General features: G+C 35.9%; 1 protein-coding gene across 1 annotated transcript; it reads left to right on the forward strand.

Annotated features, from left to right (window-relative positions):
• The first annotated feature begins 4,650 nt into the window (after positions 1 to 4,650).
• LOC108904930 (probable elongator complex protein 2) lies at positions 4,651 to 21,625 on the forward strand. Its single transcript, XM_018707653.1, has 9 exons — positions 4,651 to 4,985; positions 5,055 to 5,358; positions 5,412 to 5,642; positions 5,694 to 6,262; positions 9,641 to 9,839; positions 10,718 to 10,870; positions 12,016 to 12,181; positions 13,599 to 14,090; positions 21,361 to 21,625. Exons 1-9 carry the CDS (start codon positions 4,851 to 4,853, stop codon positions 21,515 to 21,517), a joined length of 2,406 nt encoding a protein of 801 aa, XP_018563169.1. The 5' UTR covers positions 4,651 to 4,850; the 3' UTR covers positions 21,518 to 21,625.
• Positions 21,626 to 21,631: the final 6 nt, after the last annotated feature.

The following is a 21,631-nucleotide window of genomic DNA, read 5'->3' on the forward strand; positions in this document are numbered from 1 at the left end:
ATACCGTTAAATGCCCAAATATCCACCCAATACGAAGGGTCTTCCGCCCACAATCCAATATTTCTGGATCTGGGGCGAAGACAGAGATATGAAGGCACCTTCACGAGGAGGTTCACTGACTGGGAGCGTTTCCGAACAGTAATGCAAGGAAACATGGCGCTCCCAGTCATCGAAACCACCCATGATCTGGAGGCGGCAATCCTCTCCCTTGAGACTGACATTAAAAACGCCCTGACTCAGACTACGACGGAGACTATTGTCCCCCGACTGACAAACCCCCGGGGCACCCTCCCCGATGACATAAAAAACTTAATACGTGACAGACGACGTGCGAAACGGCTTGCCACCCGCACCCGCCTCCCCCGACACAGACATGACTTAAACGTACTTAACAGACGGGTGAAGGCGGCTCTGGATGAACTGGCCCAGGATAACTGGGCTAGGCACCTGGAGTCGCTGGATCCACAAGACAACAGCCTCTGGAAAACGCAGAGGGCCCTGCGACAGACCGCTCGCCGTAAAATTCCTCCAATCCACGGTAGTGTGGGGGTGGTTTACACGAACCAGGAAAAGGCCGAGGCTTTCGCCGATAGCCTGGAACTGCAGTGTAGACTGCCTCAGCTGCCCGACGAAGACGAGGAATTCGAGATAGTGGCTGAGCGCGCGGCCCGACGCGTCGACAGAGAGCCAGACAATGACATAATCCCCCCCGCAACACCTGACGAACTAAGACTGACAATACGCAGACTTAAAAACAGAAAAGCCCCCGGACCCGACAATATACATAACACGACACTTAAACGACTACCACACAAGGGCCTCATGGCCCTACTAAACATAACAAACGCGACACTCAGACTAAGACACTTCCCTACCCGCTGGAAAACAGCAAACATAATCCTTATCCCAAAACCCAACAAAGATCACACCATCCCATCCAACTACCGGCCCATTAGCCTGCTCCCGGCTATGAGCAAAGTGGTAGAAAAAATTATCCTAACCCGTCTAAGAACCCACTCCCAAGAACTGCAAGTCATTCCAGACGAGCAGTTCGCCTTCCGACCCAATCACTCCACTGAACTCCAAATCCTTCGCCTTACCGAGCACATCACGGCGGCCTTCAACAGGGGACAGTACACTGGTGCTGTCTTCCTGGACGTCGCAAAGGCCTTCGATACGGTTTGGCATGAAGGCCTACTGATGAAAATGCTCACCAACCAATATCCCATATCCTTTACCAAACTCATAAAATCCTACCTACACCACCGAAAATTCCGCATCCAAATCCAAGATTCCCTTTCCACCACCCGTCCCATGGAGGCCGGTGTCCCCCAGGGCACCGTCCTGTCCCCACACCTATACACCATTTACAACTCCGACATCCCACATCCCCCCAACACCAACATATACTTATACGCCGACGACCTGACAATCACATCCCAATCCGTAGATCCTAGATATTCCGTCTACCTCCTCCAAAGCTCCTTAGACCAACTTGAAACCTGGTGCAACAGGTGGAAAGTCAAAATTAATCCCAACAAAAGTTCGGCTATCCTTTTTACCAAACGAAAAATCCCACAAAACCTTGACAGACTGACACTATCCCAGGAACCCATCTCCTGGAATCGACAAACACGATACCTGGGCGTGACGATGGACCAGCGTCTCACGTGGAAACCGCACATCGTGGAGACGGTGGCGCGAGCGAAGACCACCAGGGCTAGGCTCTATCCCTTACTCAAAGGTGGAAACACCCTCAGTTTAAGGAATAAGCGAACGCTTATCAAGGTGGTACTTCAACCGCAGCTAACCTACGCCTCCACGGCGTGGGGTCACGCGGCAAAAAGCCACTTAAAGTCATTACAGGCTGTGGAAAACATAGCCCTCCGCACGGCCACCGACGCGCCCTGGTACGTAAGAAACACTGACATATTACGAGACTTACAATACACAAACGCTACACAGACAATAAGACAAAACGCGGAGAAACGATTTGACGTAGCCGCTAGACATGACAATCCCCTCCTCAGGCAAGCCGTTGACTACGTACCCGACGTGACCGACAAACACAAAAGACCTAGACACCAACTTTTTGACCCTGGGTGACCACCCCAATGACCCCCCCCCTGCCCGCTAACCTTTTCTGTTTCAGAGACAGCCAGGATCAAGAAACGAAGACAACGACACACACACACACACACACACACACCCCCCATACCCTCCTTAACCCTCCCCTCCCGCGCTAGCCTAAGGGCCACCTTAGCAAAGCGCATCCCAGGCTGCATAGCCGCACTACCCTACCCAACCATACCACACATAAACATGACACTACCCCCGGGGTTTACACAGACGAGCCGGCGAAGCAAGAAGAGCGCCAGAAGAAAGGGCCCTAGCCGGCGGGGCCCAGCCAGGACAAAAGGAGGTCCCACAAAGCGCCTACACCGGCCGCATTTGCGGTCGGGGTAGACGACGGATGGGGCCCACCTACGAAGGCTGTCCAGGCCTACACGAGATGAGGCAGGATAAAGAGGGATAATCCCCTTCGATCCCAAATCATTGAGGCCAATTTCTAGCCATAGAATAATGGCGCGGCTCTGCTACCTGTGTATATACTAATTATAACGAATGAACGAACGAAATAAGCCGTGCGGAGGGCTATGTTTTCCACAGCCTGTAGTGACTTTAAGTGGCTTTTTGCCGCGTGACTCCACGCCGTGTAGGCGTAGGTTAGCTGCGGTTGAAGTACCACCACGATAAGCGTTCGATTATTCCTTAAACTGAGGGTGTTTCCACCTTTCAGTAAGGGATAGAGCCTAGCCCTGGTGGTCTTCGCTCGCGCCACCGTCTCCACGATGTGCGGTTTCCACGTGAGACGCTGGTCCATCGTCACGCCCAGGTATCGTGTTTGTCGATTCCAGGAGATGGGTTCCTGGGATAGTGTCAGTCTGTCGAGGTTTTATGAGATTTTTCGTTTAGTAAAAAGGATAGCCGAACTTTTGTTGGGATTAATTTTGACTTTCCACCTATTGCACCAGGTTTCAAGTTGGTCTAAGAAGTTTTGGAAGAGGGTGGCGGAATATCTAGGATCTACGGATTGGGATGTGATTGTCAGATCGTCGGCGTATAAGTATATGTTGGTGTTGGGAGGATGTGGGATGTCGGAGTTGTAAATGATGTGTAGGTGTAGGGACAGGACGGTGCCCTGGGGGACACCGGCCTCCATGGGTCGGGTGGAGTAATTTTAACCGATCGAGTTTACGATATGAGGAAAGTAAATGGAGAAATACATAAAGATGGCATTATAAAAACTATTTGGAATATTATAGCTTAAACAATTTAAATATATTGTACTGTACAGTACAATATATTTAAATTGTTTTAGCTATAATATTAATTAGGACAGTAATATAGTAAACCCCTTTACATACCTACACTACTGGAAAAAATGATTTTTTTTTTGTATTTTAGTCTCTATAAAGTATTTAGTCTTTATAAAGTCTTTGAATACGGCCCAACAGAAAAAAGAGGTAAGGAATCGAGTATAGCTAGCTGATTGGTTAAATTGAATGTAGCGCGCTGCAGCCGAAATTCTGTGAACAAAGCTTAAGCCCTTACTAGCTGTATTTGTTTTACATACTTAGCGTCACTTAGTCACTTTGGTTAATTCACTTTCAGTAGAGTTCTGACCAAGTTCGTTTTTCTTAAACAAGCGAACAAACCAAAATATGACCAAAATCAGTTCTCCCTTTTCCAATCTAACCTAGCCTAATATTGTGTAAGTGAACAAGATATCCGAACAAAACATAACCTACAAATAATAATAATCATAAATCTAAATAATAATAATAAGCCGTTGATAATGGATAAGGATTCATCCGAAGAAGATATGTTGATTGTAAGTATGTTGAGCACAGTATGATTTGCAACAATAACCTAATTAAACTGAACAGCCAAAAGTCAAAATTTAAAATGGAGTAGATGTAAGTTAGTTCAAATCACGGTCACTTCTAATTTGGTCAATTTAATCATTCTGAACTAACCAAGTGGTAAAACAAAAGCTGAATTTGTTTTACACACTTGGTCACTTTGGTTAATTCATTTTCAGTACAGTTCTGACCAAGTTTGTTTTTTTTTAAACAAGTGAACAAACCAAAATATGACCAAAATCAATTCCCCCCTTTCCGATCTAACCGAGCCTAATATCGTGGTTAGTAAGTGAACAAGATAACCGAACAAAACATAACCTACAAATAATTATAATCATAAATCTAAATAACAAAAATAAGCCGTTGATAATGGATATGGATTCATCCGAAGAAGATGTGTTGATTGTAAGTATGTTGGGCACAGTATGATTGACAACCTAATTAAACTGAAATTGAACAAACGTCAAATGACAATAGTAGATGTATGTTTTGTTTAACCTAGAGTTTGTTCATATCACGGTCACTTCTAATTTGGTCAACTTGACCAAACTGAACTAACCAAGTGGTAAAACAAATACAGCTAAATACAGCTATTAGCTGCATCTCTCTCGCACACGTCTGAGCGATTGTCGTTTACATGGAGACTAGATAGTTTACATGGAGACTGTATAGTCTCCATGGCCGTTTATATAGACAAAATGACAGTTGGGCGAACCCAGTAGTTTATAAGGTCTATGATGGCTTGACCTAACATAACCTAAGTTATTAGTTTATTTTTTTTTACAAATAAGGATCTACGGCACAGAGTACATACAATATTCTCGTTGTCTACGGGAAGATTCGAAGTAAAGTGAATTTGTTCTCACTAGATGTTATTCTGCAAAAATCAGCTCTAATTTTATATTTTATCAAACTATCGGTGCAATGGGAAGTTCTCGTGATTTCCAAAATTGTTATGTTTCGACAAATTCAAATCAAATTCCAAATGCAATCCATTGGGGTAAAAACAATCTCATATGTTATGGATCATGCAATGCAGTTTTAATTTATGATCCAAATGTAAGTTGTAACCTTAGATTCTTAGATTTTCATTCTTTTAATTAAGATTGTTGATTTTCAAATTTTTAGGTTGGAGGAGGAGGAAATATCACACATACCTTAGTAGGTCACTCAAAGAGGGTTAACTCTGTGAAATGGCTTAGTGATAAATGTAACATATATGAGACAGAATTAATATCGGGTTCAACAGATTCATTAGTAATTATTTGGACATTAAACAACGGATTTTATGAGCCAGTAATGTTAAAGGGTCATGAGTCCAATGTAAATATAGTAGATGGGCTCTACAAAGAAAATAACAGAAATGGTGCTGTAATAGTCAGTGCCTCTATGGATTGCACTGTAAAAGTTTGGCATCGCCCAAAAATTGAAGGTTTGAAGGATTGGTACTGATAAACATAAAACGAATTTAATTTTCTGTTTTAGATAGTTTTGAGATAAGCCAGAATATAAATTTTGGTTACAGTATTACTGTAGGCTTAAAAGTATCATATTTTCCTAGCGACAATAAGTTAATATTGGCTTGTGCTCTTGACACATCAAAAATACATATATACATTCAGAATGAAAGTGTAGAATCTGAAAGCAAATTTCAGTGTAATGCACAATTAAGTGGACATGAAGACTGGGTCAGAGGTTTGGATTTTACATCAGATGGTAAGGAAAAAAGAAAATTATCTATAAAACAAATTATGTAAAAAATTGTAGGTGCTGATTTGTTATTGGCTTCTTCTTCTCAAGACTGTTTTATACGATTGTGGAGATTTACAGAAAAAGATTTGATTGGTGATGGTTTATCTAAAATCGAAAATGAAAAAACCCAGCTTAGAGCGGGTGATCAGAAATACAATATTTATGTAGAATCAATATTGACAGGTCATGAAGGATGGATATATTCAGTAAATTGGAGCCCAACATCTTTACAATTACTATCTGCATCCATCGATAAGTCAATGATAATTTGGGAATTTGATAAAAATTCAGGACTATGGCTTGAAAAAATTAGGCTAGGAGAAGTGGGAGGTAACACACTGGGATTTTATGGTGGAATATTTGGACCAGACGGTAAAAGGGTTTTAGCACACAGTTACCATGGGGCTTTTCATATTTGGACATATTGTGAAAAGTTAGGAATATGGGATCCTTCAGTTACGATAGGAGGTCACTTTTCTGAGGTAGTGGATTGTGCTTGGGATCCTAAAGGAGAATTTTTATTTAGCACGTCTGCTGATCAGACCACTAGAATACATGCTCCTTGGCCAAATAACAAGAAACCAGTAAGTCTGTGATAAATAAGATCGTATTCAATATTTTATCATAACTATTTTGAAAATAACAGTTTATAAAGTATTTAATTTTCGGTCATTTTGTGCCAAAAAAGGTTGGGCATAAGAAGTATTTTTCTAGCAATTGTTAAGACAATGGAGTTATTTGCATAGAATGTAGTGTCTATGAAAACGTATTTACCCCCTAGTATTTTTGCTTTTCCTCCATGGTACTTATTTCATTTTTTAAGCATGTCTTTCACAAAACAAGCAACACAAATGCAACAGAATTATAGTTTCCGAAGTTTCAGAGGTACGTAGACCTACGACTTTGCATATGGTAGTAGAGTGACATATTTAAATATGTAAATAAAGGTAATTTTTCTTCATACTGTTAAATATTTGTTACTATGACTCTTAAGACTTTGGAAATTTTTTTACTTAGAATCAGACTAGTTTTAGCCATGTCTGTATGAAAGTAAGCATTTCTGCACAAACAGCTATGGCGCCAAATCCAATAATGAGGTTAGTTCAATTTATGTGGCCTTCTTTCACAAAACACCTTAGGGTAGTTTTAGATAGCTATTTTCTAGTACATTCGACATATACATAATTATAAGAGAAAAAGCAGCGAAGAAAAATACTTCCTGAAAATAGGAGGTGTAATAAAAAACTAACATGAATTGTTAATTTTTTCAGAAAGTATTTAATCTTCAATTTTTATCCCATCCCCTTCAAAGTAGTTACACTGTCATATTATACACATGCCAATATAGTTTCCAGTTTGATAAACACTGGTGGAACGCCTCTGTAGGTATAGTCTTGAACATGGTTTGCAATTTTGCTTTTATCTCATCCATCGTTAAAAAACATTGTCCTTTGAGTATTTTTTTGTATTTGGGAAATAGGAAAAGGTTACAGGGGTCATGTCCAGAGAACAAGGCGGTTGCGCCATTACAACGGTGTTGTGTTTTACCAAGAACTGCAAAGCATAAGCAAAGCAGTATGCGCCTGTGAGTTGTTGTGGTGGAAAATCCATGAGTTGTCTCTCATATTCTTGTCGTTTTCTCCTGATTGTCTCAACAAGTTGCACCAGAACTTGTAAGTAGTACTCTTGGTTAACTGTACGATCGGGCAGTAAAAATTCTTGATGAACTATTTATTCCACTGTAATTTAAGATAAGTTAATGTATAATTTTTTTTTTTTAACAAGCTTTTAGTGATATTTTATTTTCCTATTCTTCTCAACCAACTCTTTCATTTGATGGCCATATCATGAGGGTGCCTAACAAATAACTGGTCCGCCATTTTTGGGAGTTCGCCATATTGGATTTAGAATGACGTCACTTAGTTAACCATGCATTGTCATCCAAACTAAACGTTCATGCAAAATTCAGCTCAATAACTGGATAATTGTTTTAAAATTCACTTGCAAGTTTTGACCCATACTAACAAGGCAAGTTAAATAAAAGCTTGTAATAAAAACGAATACATTTCAACAGGTCTTGCCTCATTTTCGCCGTCATCTTGCCCTTTCAGAAAACATTTGTACCATTGACAGACATACCAATTTGAAATGGCGCCTAGAGTAAACCTCAAAGTTGCACCCCTTCGTAAATTATCTAAATATAAAATAAACAGATACAACTAAATAAAACAGTCATAAATTTTAAAAAATATATTTTTATTTTCAGTCTTAGTAGTATGGTTCAAATAGTTCGACCAACGGTCATATAGATAATATTAGGTGTTTCATGCACATTACTCACTTTGAGCCATTTGAGTTACTTTAAGTTGGTTGAATGTAGCTCATATTAGACCTAGGTATATTTGACTGGGTGGAATAGATAAGTTGAGATTCACATCCCTCCTGACAAAGTGTATAGCGTTCAAGAAGTGATGGTCACTCTTGTAAAAGTTACATCACTAGTTTATATAAAATTGGGAATTATATAGAAAAATTGATTGGTATTGATGTATCAAATGTATAAAGTTGTACTTTATGTCTTGACAATAAATGCGTCTTATGAAATAGTATTAAATCGTATAATAATTCTATATAAAAATAATTCAATATAAAAATTAGTAGTACCTAATAATAAGAATACAGTATTGCCCATATACTAGTATCTGTTCCCACGTTATTTGCTCAGCTGGAACCTGTTTTTAGGAATCATTATTAATTCTTGTTAATAACAGATTGTGCAATAGCTTGTGTGGAAAAATAAAAAAACTTTAATAAAGGTCTATCCTGAAAATAGCAGCCACTCGGATAAGAATTAGACTGTAAAGCAGTGGTTGTTAACCTGTGGTTCGCGGACCCCTGGTGGTCCACTATCTCCTCCCAAGAGGTGTGTGAAGTTTTTAGGAACATTTAGTCACCAATAACAACTAATTAAGCAAATGCGCTCTCTTATGTCAGAGTGTAACTTATTATTTATCTTTCCAAAATTTACGTTTAGTATGCAATTTAAAATTAATATTTCAAACCCATTTAAATTGGAACTTATATCTAAAAGTAACTGGGGACCCGCAACGACAAAAATATATTGAAAGAAGGTCCGTGGTAAACAAAAGCATCAGAACCACTGCTGTAGACTACACATTACATAAAAATTATTAAAACTAATTTATATTTTGATTAAAAATTGTTAATTGCTCCACGATTTGACAGTATTATTTACTAGTTTAATTTATAGGGATATATAATAGTGTAACAGTATTATACCCCTTGTACAAAATATAAATTTGCAAAATATATTTTATATTTTCAACCCTGCTCACCCTGTTGAACTTGAAAGAAAATTCGCAATTTCTTTTTCATTGAAATTGGATCAGTGATGGGTTAAATGTTATTTGATTTGATTTTCTACCAGGTTATTCAATTTACCAATATTTACTTTCGGAGCCAGAAGCAGTGCACCTTTATGTCACAAAAAAATGTAAGAAAAAAATATAAGTACTGTACATATTAAAATTTACCTTCCCAACGAAGGTACCTAACATTTAAAAACCGTTAAGAGGCGGCTTTTATAATGCATCTAACTGTTACTAACTGGGATGGTGTTGTCAAACAGCAAAAAAGCCAATGACACACACATTTTGTTTTTCTCCAAATTATTTAAGTGCCAGCCTCTATGTATGTCTATTCTTGGTAAAGCGTTTACACCTCTTTAATACTAAAGTATGGATTATTTAAAATGTTCCTTTCAGAAATATTTTGAGAAAAATTGTAAAATAAACACTGCAAGAACAAACTTATTCTGTTTATATGAAATTTTAGATTTTTGGATGAGAAATTTTCCTATGAATAAATCACATCCATTTTAAATCGCCCTGTTTACTAATTTCTCTATCATTTATAAATTCGATTCCTGTAAATATTTTTAGGTCACATGGCATGAAATAGCCAGACCTCAAGTTCATGGATACGACATAAATTGTTTGGCAGTCATATCGAGATACAAGTTTGCTTCAGGTGCTGAAGAGAAAGTCATAAGAACTTTTGAGGCACCTAGAAATTTTGTGGATAATTTTAGAAGAATTTGCCAGGTATCGGATGATGATGAAGGAGATACTATCAGTTGTTGTAGGTATAGGTCAATATGAAAATTTTGAGATGCTCTAAAATTATTTTGATTACTACACTTTTCTTAATCTTCCTAGAATTTCATATATTTCTGCATTCTTGTAAACTATTTTGAAAGCAATTTTACATTTATTTTCTTCAATTACTTCTTCAGGGCTAAAACATTACACAAATAATTTTTTTGCGATGGGGAAAAATTGTATCGTTTAACTTCTGTGAACTTTTTGGATCTGTGGCAGATACGTTGTGGTGATGGAGATCCTGTCTTTAGCCGTCTTTGTACGCGGGAGCCAATCAATGGCTCCATCTGTCATGCAGACTCCCAACTGTGCCATTCAAACGGCTACAGTAGGAAGCGACCTGCTATATTGCAGGTACTTTGTTGCACGACTGCTACCCACAGAGGGTGTAACACAATGTTTTAGTCGTCAGTGCCGTGAGAAACAACTACTCCGAGGGCTATTTGCCCCTACCGGCATTGAATTATACTTGCGACACCTAGTACAACAGCTAGGATCATCTGTCAGTTTAACCCACCAGGCACAGACCGGTTTCGGACTTATTAGTCCTCATCAGTGTGTCATAGGTGGGACAACTGACAAACGACCCAGCTGTTTCTTCGTCGTATCATCACAAAGAGGAAGTACATTGTACGTGGGAGCCAGTCAATGGCCGTCTTTGTTAAAGCTTTTTGAAAATTTTTTAAAAACGTTTGTGGACATCAGTCTACTTGTAAAAAGTGGGGCGTGTCTTGATTTAGTTTACTTTAATCAGCTTTAATCTTTTAAAATCTCAAAATTTTTATAGCAACCCTTTTATATAGTTATTTTTAAGACTTATTTTTTAAATATTATGCATGTCATGATGATATATTATAGCCAATCAGTTTGGACCCAAAGGAGCGTCGGTACCTTCACTGGGATTGTCAAATAAGGCAGTCTACAACGATGACAACCTAGAACAAGCCATTTCTGTTGACAAAAGAAATCCTTATCCAGAAGAATCACATTTTGTTGCAACAGATTTCACAGGTAAAATATATGAAGTATACCAGGTTAGAACTATTTAACGGGAACCTATTATATTCCGAAATCATAAAATATTAGTAATACAAGGTGGCTCAAAAAAACTATAAAAGCAGTTTTTTGTTATACACAGTGATAATTGATTAAATTCGTTTTTTTTAAACATGGCACTATTAATAATTGTTATGTAATGTGATAAACCAATTTTTTTTGTTAACTAAAATGCCTCCTATTTTAGTTTTTCATATGGTTGAATAAGGAATCAAATTATAATGTTACACCTTCATGAAATTGCAGGTTCAAAGTTAAATTAAATTATTAAATATTAAATTTGGATCTTTTTCTTCATTTAATCTTATGAATAAAACAGTATTGCATTTATGAGTTAATTTCCATTGAACTGCTTGAGTGTGACTTAGCTTTCACTCTCCAAGTAATTACAATTGACTTCATGTATAAGGTGGGCCAAGGCTGCAGTTTTTGTAATTTGTTTTTATAATTTGAGTCACTGTGCCTGTAACACTATATCCCTGTAGTTACATATGGATGCTCTGAACTTGTCTTTTTTTAATTGTAACAGTTGAAAAGACAGAGAGAGATACATCTAGAGCATTTAGATGTTAAGACTGAATGCTACTTCTGTGCTGTTAGGAATTTTAACCTAATATATACTTCACTTTGAGGTTAAATTTGTCGACTCAAAAATAAGACAAAAATTTCATATAAACATGGATCCGCAAATCCCCCCTACGGGAGGTAGACGCATTTGAAGATGACTTTAAATAAATCGGTTTTTGCCAATAACTTTTAACTTTGAAGGAGAGGGATAAGTTTTGGATAATAAGTTGGGTGCTACTAAGAAACATGATTATTTGGGGGTATTAGTTGATCCGGGTTATAACCCATGGCATCAAAAAATTAATTTATTTCTGGATATTTTTATACAACCTAATAATTCTTTGCACTTTAGTAGTAACTTATCCCTCTCCTTCAAAGCAGTGATTTGAGTCGATAAATCTACCCTCAAAGTGAAGTACCACTATTTCCGAACATATTGTATACTAAAATAAAACTTCTAATTCAGATTATGTTAGCTGCTTAGCAAAATATTTTAGGAGTTAAATTCCAACCAAAATTTTGTCTGTTTTCAGAACCTCCCACTGAGGAAACTCTTTTGCAAAATACACTATGGCCAGAAATTCAAAAATTGTATGGACATGGATATGAAGTATATTCTTTAGCTGCATCACCTGATGGTAAATACTTGGCATCTGCCTGCAAGTCTACAAAGCCAGAACACTCAGCAATATTACTTTGGTGAGGAAAATTTGAATAGTTTTATCCATGCCACATTTTTTTTTTTTTTGACGGTCCATTATAGTAACTTGTAGGTTTAGTGAGTACCTCCATGATCTTCTTTCTAATTACACTATGCAGCTTTGACAGTGGCTCCTTGACATAGCTTCCAGCCTTCGGTTTTTCTTTTCTTATTTACACGTTCATACATGCAAACCAGACCGATATTATTCAGATGTTTCCTGAAACTGCAATGTCCAGTCGGCAGTCTTATTGTTATCTTTATTGATATTGAAACTTACATTTCAGTTCAGTGTTCAGTATGTCTACTGTTAACTTATTCAATGGTTCCTTTATAAACCACTTGGCTTATTTCTGCCCAGAAATTATTTGCCACCCTTTTTGGCGCTTACCCTTCAATCATTCCTGCATGAGTTCTTAATAATGTGGCTAGCAATGCTGCAAAAAGATTAGAGCTCCTGTATGATTATAAATGAGCCTATTGTGGCTAAGTCATCAACCTTCTTATTGCCTCAATGGTCCTATTGTCTGGTACCCAAGCTAGAGTCGCATTGTTTTCACTTCTTAGCCTTACTAAAACATACAAGCAACTCTATATCAGCTTAGATTTGTTTTTTTTATGTTCCTCCTACCCTGACCCTATTTTATGTTGGTGTGGTTGGTGGTGCACAGTAACCAATGGTGACAATTTCTGCCTGGAAGGCTATGATGTGTTCCTAGACGAAGGGGACTTCAAATCATTCCCTAACTCCATAAATCACAGTTTCGACTCCTGTTGCGAGTATAATTCAATGTCGGTCGGGGCATATAGCCCACGGAGTAGATGTTTCTCGCAACACTGGCAATTAAAAACATTGTTTTGCCCTCTGTGGGCGGCAGTCGTGTAACAAAGTACCTGGCAATATAGCAGGTCGTTTCCTACTGTAGCCATTTGAATAGCACAGTTGGGAGTCTGCATGACAGATGGAGCCATTTGCGCTCCGCATACAAAGCTACTGACAAGTTTTGACGCGTAAACATGAATATGTACGTACTATATGTAGATATAAAAATAAACCGTTTAGCTTTTGGTAAACCGAAGGACAAGATTTACGTAACGACCTACGTAATTACAAGTTTCTCTTGAAACATTTTCACTGTTTCACCCCATCTTCTGGCCCTGATCAGATTGTTATAGAAATGGTTTGTGTAATTATAGTATTTAATATATAGGTACATACTTTTTAATGTATTATTATTAGCTTTCATATTGTTTACTTATTAGTTATTTCTTGCAGTATCATCAGTCAAGGAGGTTAGATATCTTTTGCATACTTCTAGATATTTTGTTATCAAAGAATATTGTTTGACTATGTTTGATTATAGTATTAGGAATTTATTTGAATTAGCTTAATGTATTAAATTTTATTAATTCCAGGGATACTTCTAACTGGCAGCAAATTCAAAAACTTATGTCTCACACTCTAACCATTGTCCAAATGCAGTTCTCGCCAGACTCCCAGCATTTACTTTCGGTTTCACGAGACAGGCGTTGGTCCCTATTCAGAAGAAATGAAACAGACTTGTTTGAGCTGGTAGCAACAACAGACAAAAACACTGGAATACATTCTAGGATAATTTGGACGTGTTCATGGTCCCACGATTCTAAATATTTTGCAACTGGTTCCAGAGATGGAAAAGTTGTTGTTTGGACTATAAACAAGGGCAAACAAAAAACCAATATTTTGGGAGAGTGTGAAGTGGCTTCCAAACCTCTAGAATTGAAAAATGAATCTGTAACTGCCCTGGCCTTTGTACCGGGGTTGGTGTCAACATCTTATCTTGTTGCAGTTGGTTTGGAGTCTGGAGTTGTACGATTGTATAAATGGAGTCCAGAGGAGTGGAAGGAAGTTTTAGTGTTATCCCAAAGGTAAACTTAACTTTATTTGAAATTATTTATGTGTAGCATAATGTCTATTTTTTTCTCTACTTATTTAAATATCTTCCAATTTGATGTAAAAATTATCTTTTAATTGTAACCATAGGATTCACATTTTGGATGGGTCAGTTGATATTTTTAATATTTTTTTTATCTTCGACTTTTTGGTATTCTTTAAATTAAAATAGAAAACTTCAGAGTATTCTGGATTAAAGAGCTACTCTTGTCGTGAGTGGCTAGGGTGTACCATATGCAAGAAAAATCTCTTTAAAATGTTTGTGTTTTTTTTTGCATGGATATTACAAAATAACAAATTCTTTGCTAATATTTAGTAGTTGGTTTTGGAAAAGAGCATAGCAGCTGGTATAGTCTTTCTGAAGTCAGTTGAACATGTAAAAAAAACACCTGGCAATAAAATTTAATGAGTTCATAGGCGCCCCTAAAAAAGTTTTCTGTTATAGGTAAAAAATTATAATAATTTGTTTATAATGTGCAGAAAATTTCTATTATATGTTCATTTGACCAACAACATATTTTAATTATTTATGTCCTCAAACAATTTTATTATATTGATGGTAAATTTCGTTTCGTTCCGTTTCAAAAGGTCTCCAAAATGCCATGTTGTAATAATATTATTTCCCCTTTTCACAAATTGTAATATCAATGATTATTAATAGAAGGTGCCTATAATAAATTAAAATTACCTGAATCACACCAAATTCCGAATTGCTGCACTGCACTGTTCAACAATTTGACAACCACTTGTCAACAGCTGAGATTTATTGCCCAGTGGCCCAATGCATCTGCCTTTGTATTTCGTTTGCCCACGCTCGCATTCTTCAACTGATCGTATACATTTCTACCATCTCCATGTTTAGTTTGACCAGACCTGTATATGGGTATGGCTAAATTAATATGGGAACAAGTTTTTCAAATATTCCAATGCCCAGTTGCTGCGTCAGCGACCGAACCTGGTACATACTGTCAACCTCTTAGTTCTTCAATTGATATCGGAGAGACTATAACTACGCTGTGAATGTCAGATTTAGAAATTAGTTTGCAATCAAACTTTCTCTTAGATCTCAATAATTTAAATTGTCATTTGCTAAATGCAAAAAATTCAGTTGTTTAAAAATGTTTACTACAGAAGAATATACTGATATGTATTTAGTGCATGGCGAAATGCAATGTAACTCAAGCAGTGGCATGTCTATATGCCAAAAAATTTCCGAACACAAGACATCCTCTTCATAGCACTTTTACTGCCCTGCACTAAAGATTAAGAGAAATTGGATCAGTGATTCCTAAAAAATATGACGGGGAAGACATGCTGATATAAGTGAAGAACACGAGGAAGACATATTGCTGGAAATTGAAGAAAATTCCAAAATTAGTGTTATACAATATGTCTGAATCTTTCAAAAACTACTGCAGAAGGCATTTTGCACAAGGAAAACCTATATCCTTTTCGTTTTAGAAAAGTTCAGGTATTGAAGAAGCCGATTTTACCTTCAAAACCATAATTTTTTTTTTAATATTTTCTGTGATGAAGGTACTTTCACAAGGGGCGGAATTTTTGATATGCGTAGTGCTCATCAGTATTTCTATGTTGGTGACAACCTTCATTCCATAAAAGAGATGAAACATCAGGATAGATTTAGCATAAATATTTGGATAGTTCTTGGAAATAATCTACTAAGACCTGTGCAACTGCCCAATCACCTAATTTATTAGATAACATACCTTTGGATATTTGACAGAATTATGGTTTCTACATGACGGTTATCCGGCTCACTTCAGGACAACTGTTTGTGAATTTTTAAATGCTGCTTACAGACAGCAGTGGATCAGAAGAGGGGGTCCAGTTGCTTGGCCAGCAAGGTTTCTCGATTTAAATTCTTGCGATTTTTGTATCTGGGGATATCTAAAATCATTATTCTATTCTCAACCATCACAAATAGCTTTGGCCATAAATCTACATAAGGATTTGAGAATCATTAGAGAAACGAGTCACTTTATGCATTTGCATTGAAAGTAATGACCGCCATGTAAAGCATCTTTTAAAAATTTCCAGTTAATCGTTGTTTTGTTATAATTTTTAACAGTTTATTAAACCTATTTTACTTATTTTTATTTGAGGAATGTCCTCTTAAATTTTGTACTTTCCCGCAGGACACCCTGTATAGCATAGTTTGTACAATACACTCAAATAATGAGAGTTGTTAATATTCTGAAAATGTATTTATTTAGTCTTCAATTATCCCATCCCATTCAAAGTACACCCCCTGTGATGTTATACATTTATACCAACATAGTTTCCAGTTTAGGAAACACCTCTTTAGGTATCACTTTATCTCATCTATTGTTAAAAAAACATTATCCTTTGAATACCCTTTTGAGTTTGGGAAATAGGAAAAGTCACAGGGCGCCTTGTCCAGAGAATATGGTGTTGCGACATCACAATGGCAATGCGGTATGCGCCAGCGCATTGTTGTGTAAAATCTACGAGTTTTCCTCCTGAGTTTGGGTCTGAATCATGCATATAGCCCAAAACTTGTACGTAGTACTCTTTGTTGACTGTATGACCGGGCGGTAAAAACTTGTGATGAACTATTCCATTGTAGTTGAGCAGCTTTTTCTTGGCCTTGTCTCTTTAGAGATTGATTGACAATTGAGCCTTTGTTTTGACATTGTAAACGTATACCCACATTTCGTCGCTAGTTATAATGCGACTTCAGTAAGCATTTGTTTAGCGGTGGCTATGTGATACTGGTTTCGTTGAAAATTCAGTAATTTAAAATTTTGCTGCCACTCTTTTTATGCTCAAAACTTTCGTAAAAATCACTTCGCATGAGCTGTATGAAATTCATATTTCTTCAGAAACCTCTTTGATGGTGATTCTTCTATTAGCAAGCACAATCTCTTGAAGTTTTTCCATTTTTTTATTATTGGATCTGATAGGGCGCCCCGACCACGCATCATCCTCAAGGTCTTCTCGATCTTCCTGAAAACATTTGTATCATTGATAAACTTGTGGCTATGACATACCATCGTCACCAAAGGCCTTCTTTAACATTTAGAACGCTTGGCTACATTTAATAATTTCATTTATAACACAACATTTCAGACAAACAAAAAATCGCCAAAAACATTGAAGTAAGTCTTATTCATTCGCTGGCTAAACACAAAGCATGGCAGCTGCCTAAAAATTAACAAGTACGTCATTGACAATGTTACCAATACTCAAAAATAGAATCAATAAGATTGACAAGATACAGCATGTGCAATTTGAAAATTCTCGTTACTTTTTAATCAAACGTTTAGTCCAATCAATCTGTCACGGCCTTATGTTAAATTTACAAAAAAATACCACCTGGAAACAAAAATTTGGAAAAATAGGGAAAAAAAATTCTAAGAAAGATAGTTTATTTTTCCTGTGGCGCATAAACGGCGAAGTTAACCTAAAAAATTCATAAAAGTAAAAAAAACGTTTTTTTGCTAATTAAAAAAAACGAACTCCATTCGAAAAAAGTTAAATGAGAAAGAAAAAGTAGCTATTAAAAAACGTATCGATTCGTATTTATATATCGGTTGCTATATTACTTTTCGAGATATATCGAAAAAACCGTCAAAAATCGTAGCCCTCGGTAAGCAAAAAACGTATCTTTTTTAAAATTAAAAAATATTAAAAATTTTTCGAGATATCGATTTTTCGAAAAAACCGTCATTTCGAAAATCGGCTCTTCTTGCTCGACGAATAGTCATAGAGAAACGAATCAGGGCTCATTTTTTTCCTTAAGAGTTGTACTTTAATGGTAAAAAAGAGTGATAACGATTTTATTCATTTCAAGTGTCTTTGAAAAAAGTAAAAATATTTTGCTCGTGTTTTTCTTGAATATCTTTTTTGATTTTCATTTTTCGTTTTACGCGAATTTAAAAAAAACGTTACTCTACGACCTTCTGGAGCCGAGATATATATATATTTTTTAAAATTCCACAGGCCGCTATTTAAGTGCTACAGCGACCATTCTTACAGAGATTGAAGTTGAAGAGCTCCGAAAACTGAATTTGCGCGTTCAAAAGCGCTCTTACTTTCAAAATCTTAATTATCTCGACTTCTGGACCACATACAAAAATTCTTTTGTACTTAATTTGGAGTAGCTCAATGAGATAAACCAAAATATGATGTTTACGACAGTCTCAAAAGCATAATTACCTTTGAAAAATGTAATTTTCCTTTAGTCTAAAATTATCTCATCTCTTGTTAACATTTCAATAATTGTTTATGAAATAAAGTAAGTACAACGTTTTATGGTTATTATCTTTTTGTTATAAAAGTATTACAATATATTTATTTAATTATCGTACAGAAAATTACGTGGTATAAAAATGTTCGTAGATTACATTTTTTAGTTTCACAGCTTATTAAGTATATCACTTATGTTTCAATTCTTCTTCTCTTCAATTCCCTCGGTTGTGATTCATTTTCTTCTTCCATGGTTTCGTTTCCTATATTTTGCACGCAATCAACTTAATTTTCCATATAATTCGTTGCATCAATGAGTGATTCAAACGCGTCAAAAGAATCATCGTCTAATTGGATGTTCGGAGTTTCAAAATTTTCACATTGCGATGCGTAACAATGTAAACAAACACTTGTACATTTCAAAATTTTTTTTTTTTTAAATTTTATTATTCCAACCGCTGACGCAGCTACTTGACACTTTTTTTTCAAAGATAATAATGCTTTTGAGGCTGTCATAAATGTCACATTTTGTTTTATCTCGTTGAGCTACCCCAAATTAAGTACAAAAGAATATTTGTAGGTGGTCCAGAAGTCGAGATAATAAAGATTTTGAAAGTAAGATCGCTTTTGAACACGCGAATTCAGTTTTCGCAGCGACCGAGTAGTGTTACCCCCACTCCGCCGCCCGCTACAGTTACAATGGCTATATGCAAGACAGTGCCGACAATAGCTACTAAACCCCGCCCATCCGCCATGTTGCATCCAATGTCAAATTGAAATTAGCTTTGTTCCTAGTAGAATCCAAAACAGTTTCCAACAGTCAGACGCATGTGCATATGGATGTAATGCTTACATAAGGTTCAAAATTCATTGTTTCGAATCAAATGCGATTGCGTCGGACTGTTGGAAACCGTTTCTAATGCACTAGGAACAAAGCTAGTAACTTTTATAAAAAATAAATTAAGTACAAAAGTATTTTTCTTTTAAATTTTATGCACAGTTTTAGGCAAATAACTCCCTTAGAAAGTGATTTTAAATAATGAATGAATATAGAATCTACTTGCGCAATAGGGAAGGATAAATATATAATAATAACTATTGGTTTATATTTTCTAGGCAAGTAAATTTAAGCATACCTACATTACACAATGAAATTTATTGGGTTTACATTAGAAAAACTAATAATTAATACTAGTGATAGTATTTGTTACAATAAATGTCCAGCAATACTTTTACTTGCAACATAATAAATCTTTTAACAATTTTATTTTTGATCTGATGACAATTTGGTAGATCTAAATTTAAACCAGACATTTCTTTTAAGAAAAACTTTTTTAAATTTATGTTTTATCAGGATTCAGTCGCAAAAAATGTTGTAAAAGTACTTTCCATCTGCAAGAAGAAACAAAATACCGCTTCATTGCAAAAATGACTTAATGTTCTCTAAATCTCTTAAGTATTCTAAATTTTGAACATGTTTTATAGAACGGCGTTTTAGAACCAACAGCATGCAGAAAGTTTGTACAAGTTTTTGACGTTTTAACGATACTTTGGGCAATATATCCACACAAATTATAAAGATAATTTAATTCACTAAAACTAAGATTAAATTTTAGTTCTTATATGTTAGCAGGAACCTTAACTTATAAGTAGGACTTATATTTTTTGTTATGATGTCCAAAAAGCCTAAAAGAAATTCACGGTCATCGTCCTCATGAAGCTTCTGCAGACATTATAACTATCCCTTAGCACAGAATACCCAGTAGTTTCACTAGTAATCACCAAAATTAAAATAAAACAATACAAATATTGAATAACACCATAAGAACGCTCCTGACACCATGACATTTCACAGATGAATTTGACACTGGATGCAACATGGCAGCTAAAATCACGTGGACCAATTAAAAATGAAACACTCTATTGTCGCTACTATCTTGTATAGAGTCACTGTAGGTACAGTTAGCTCGCGCCGCGCTCGAATGCTTCGATTTAACGCACAATTAAAAATGCAGAATTGGCTAAAATGAACCACAGTATTTTTAAAAATATCTGCTTCAGAAGGTCGTAGAGCAATGTTTTTTTAAAAAAATTCACGTAAAAATGCCAGCAATCAATTCCTGTAATAGACATTATCGAGAAATGAAAATCGAAAAAGATATTCAAGAAAAAGGCGATCAATAAATTTTTACTTTTTTCAAAATCATTTGAAATGAATAAAATCGTTATCACTCTTTTTTACCATGAAAGTACACTCTTATAGAAGAAAATGAGCCCTGATTCGTTTCTCTACGACTATTCCTCAAGCAGAGCTGATTTTCGAGACTACCTTTTTTGTTTGCTGATGGCTACATTTACAGCAGGTAGCAAGTCAAAACCTTAATTTGCAAGAGATACAGTAAAAACAAAAAAAGGCGATTTTTGACGGTTTTTTCGATATATCGAAAAGTAATATAGCAATCGATATATTTAAAAATACGAATCGATAGGTTTTTTTAATAGCTACAACTTTTTTCGAATGAAGTTCAAGTTTTTTTTTATTAGAAAAAAACCGTTTTTTTGACTTACGAATTTTTTAGGTTAACTTCGCCGTTTATGCGAAGGAAAAATATATTAGGAAAAATACACTATCTTTCTTAGAATTTTTTTTCCTATATACCACATTTTTTGTTCCCAGGTGATATTTTTTGTAAGCTCTTCCACCTGTTGATTGGACTACTTATACAGTTTTTAAATTTGGTGCCTACCAAATTCACACAGTTACTAAAAACAAAATATTATTATATCTTTCAGCGGAACTAGTCGCATATGAAATAAGAAAAGTGCAGTTCACATGTTATGAGGCACAAGTCAAAGTGGATTCAGTGTCTTTAGACACTAGTAAAAACAATCCTTGACATTCATCTAGCGTTAGAGTCAATTTGGTCAATTTCAAATTTTTTTCCACTGGTGATAAAATATGTAAATAAACGGAAGCAGAAAGTATTTAATATAATTTTGTCTTTTTTATTATAGCTTTGCTCATCATTTGGCAGTAAGAAGGCTGTGTTTCCGACCTATCTTTGGGAAGGCGGGTTATAAAGAACAAGACAAAAACGTTATCCAATTGGCAAGTTGCAGTTTAGATCATTCATTAAGAATATACAATATCTTTTTAAATAAACTTATGTAATTTAGTTTTAGTTTAATAAGTTTATGTTATCCTTAAAGCTATTACATTATTTATTTGTTTTCCAATACTTTGTTAATTGTATGTAGCTTTAAGTAAATACATTTTTTACACAGG

The sequence above is a fragment of the Anoplophora glabripennis genome, unplaced genomic scaffold (assembly GCF_000390285.2).
Source record: "Anoplophora glabripennis isolate ALB-LARVAE unplaced genomic scaffold, Agla_2.0 scaffold109, whole genome shotgun sequence".
Classification (NCBI taxonomy): domain Eukaryota; kingdom Metazoa; phylum Arthropoda; class Insecta; order Coleoptera; family Cerambycidae; genus Anoplophora; species Anoplophora glabripennis.

Excerpts from the sequence above, each read along its gene's own strand:
- LOC108904930 (XM_018707653.1), top strand. The coding sequence starts at position 4,851 with ATGGGAAGTTCTCGTGATTTCCAAAATTGTTATGTTTCGACAAATTCA. Across the intron at positions 5,643-5,693 it reads TTTGGATTTTACATCAGATG|GTGCTGATTTGTTATTGGCT; the intron begins GTAAGGAAAAAA and ends AAAAAATTGTAG. Across the intron at positions 6,263-9,640 it reads GGCCAAATAACAAGAAACCA|GTCACATGGCATGAAATAGC; the intron begins GTAAGTCTGTGA and ends AAATATTTTTAG.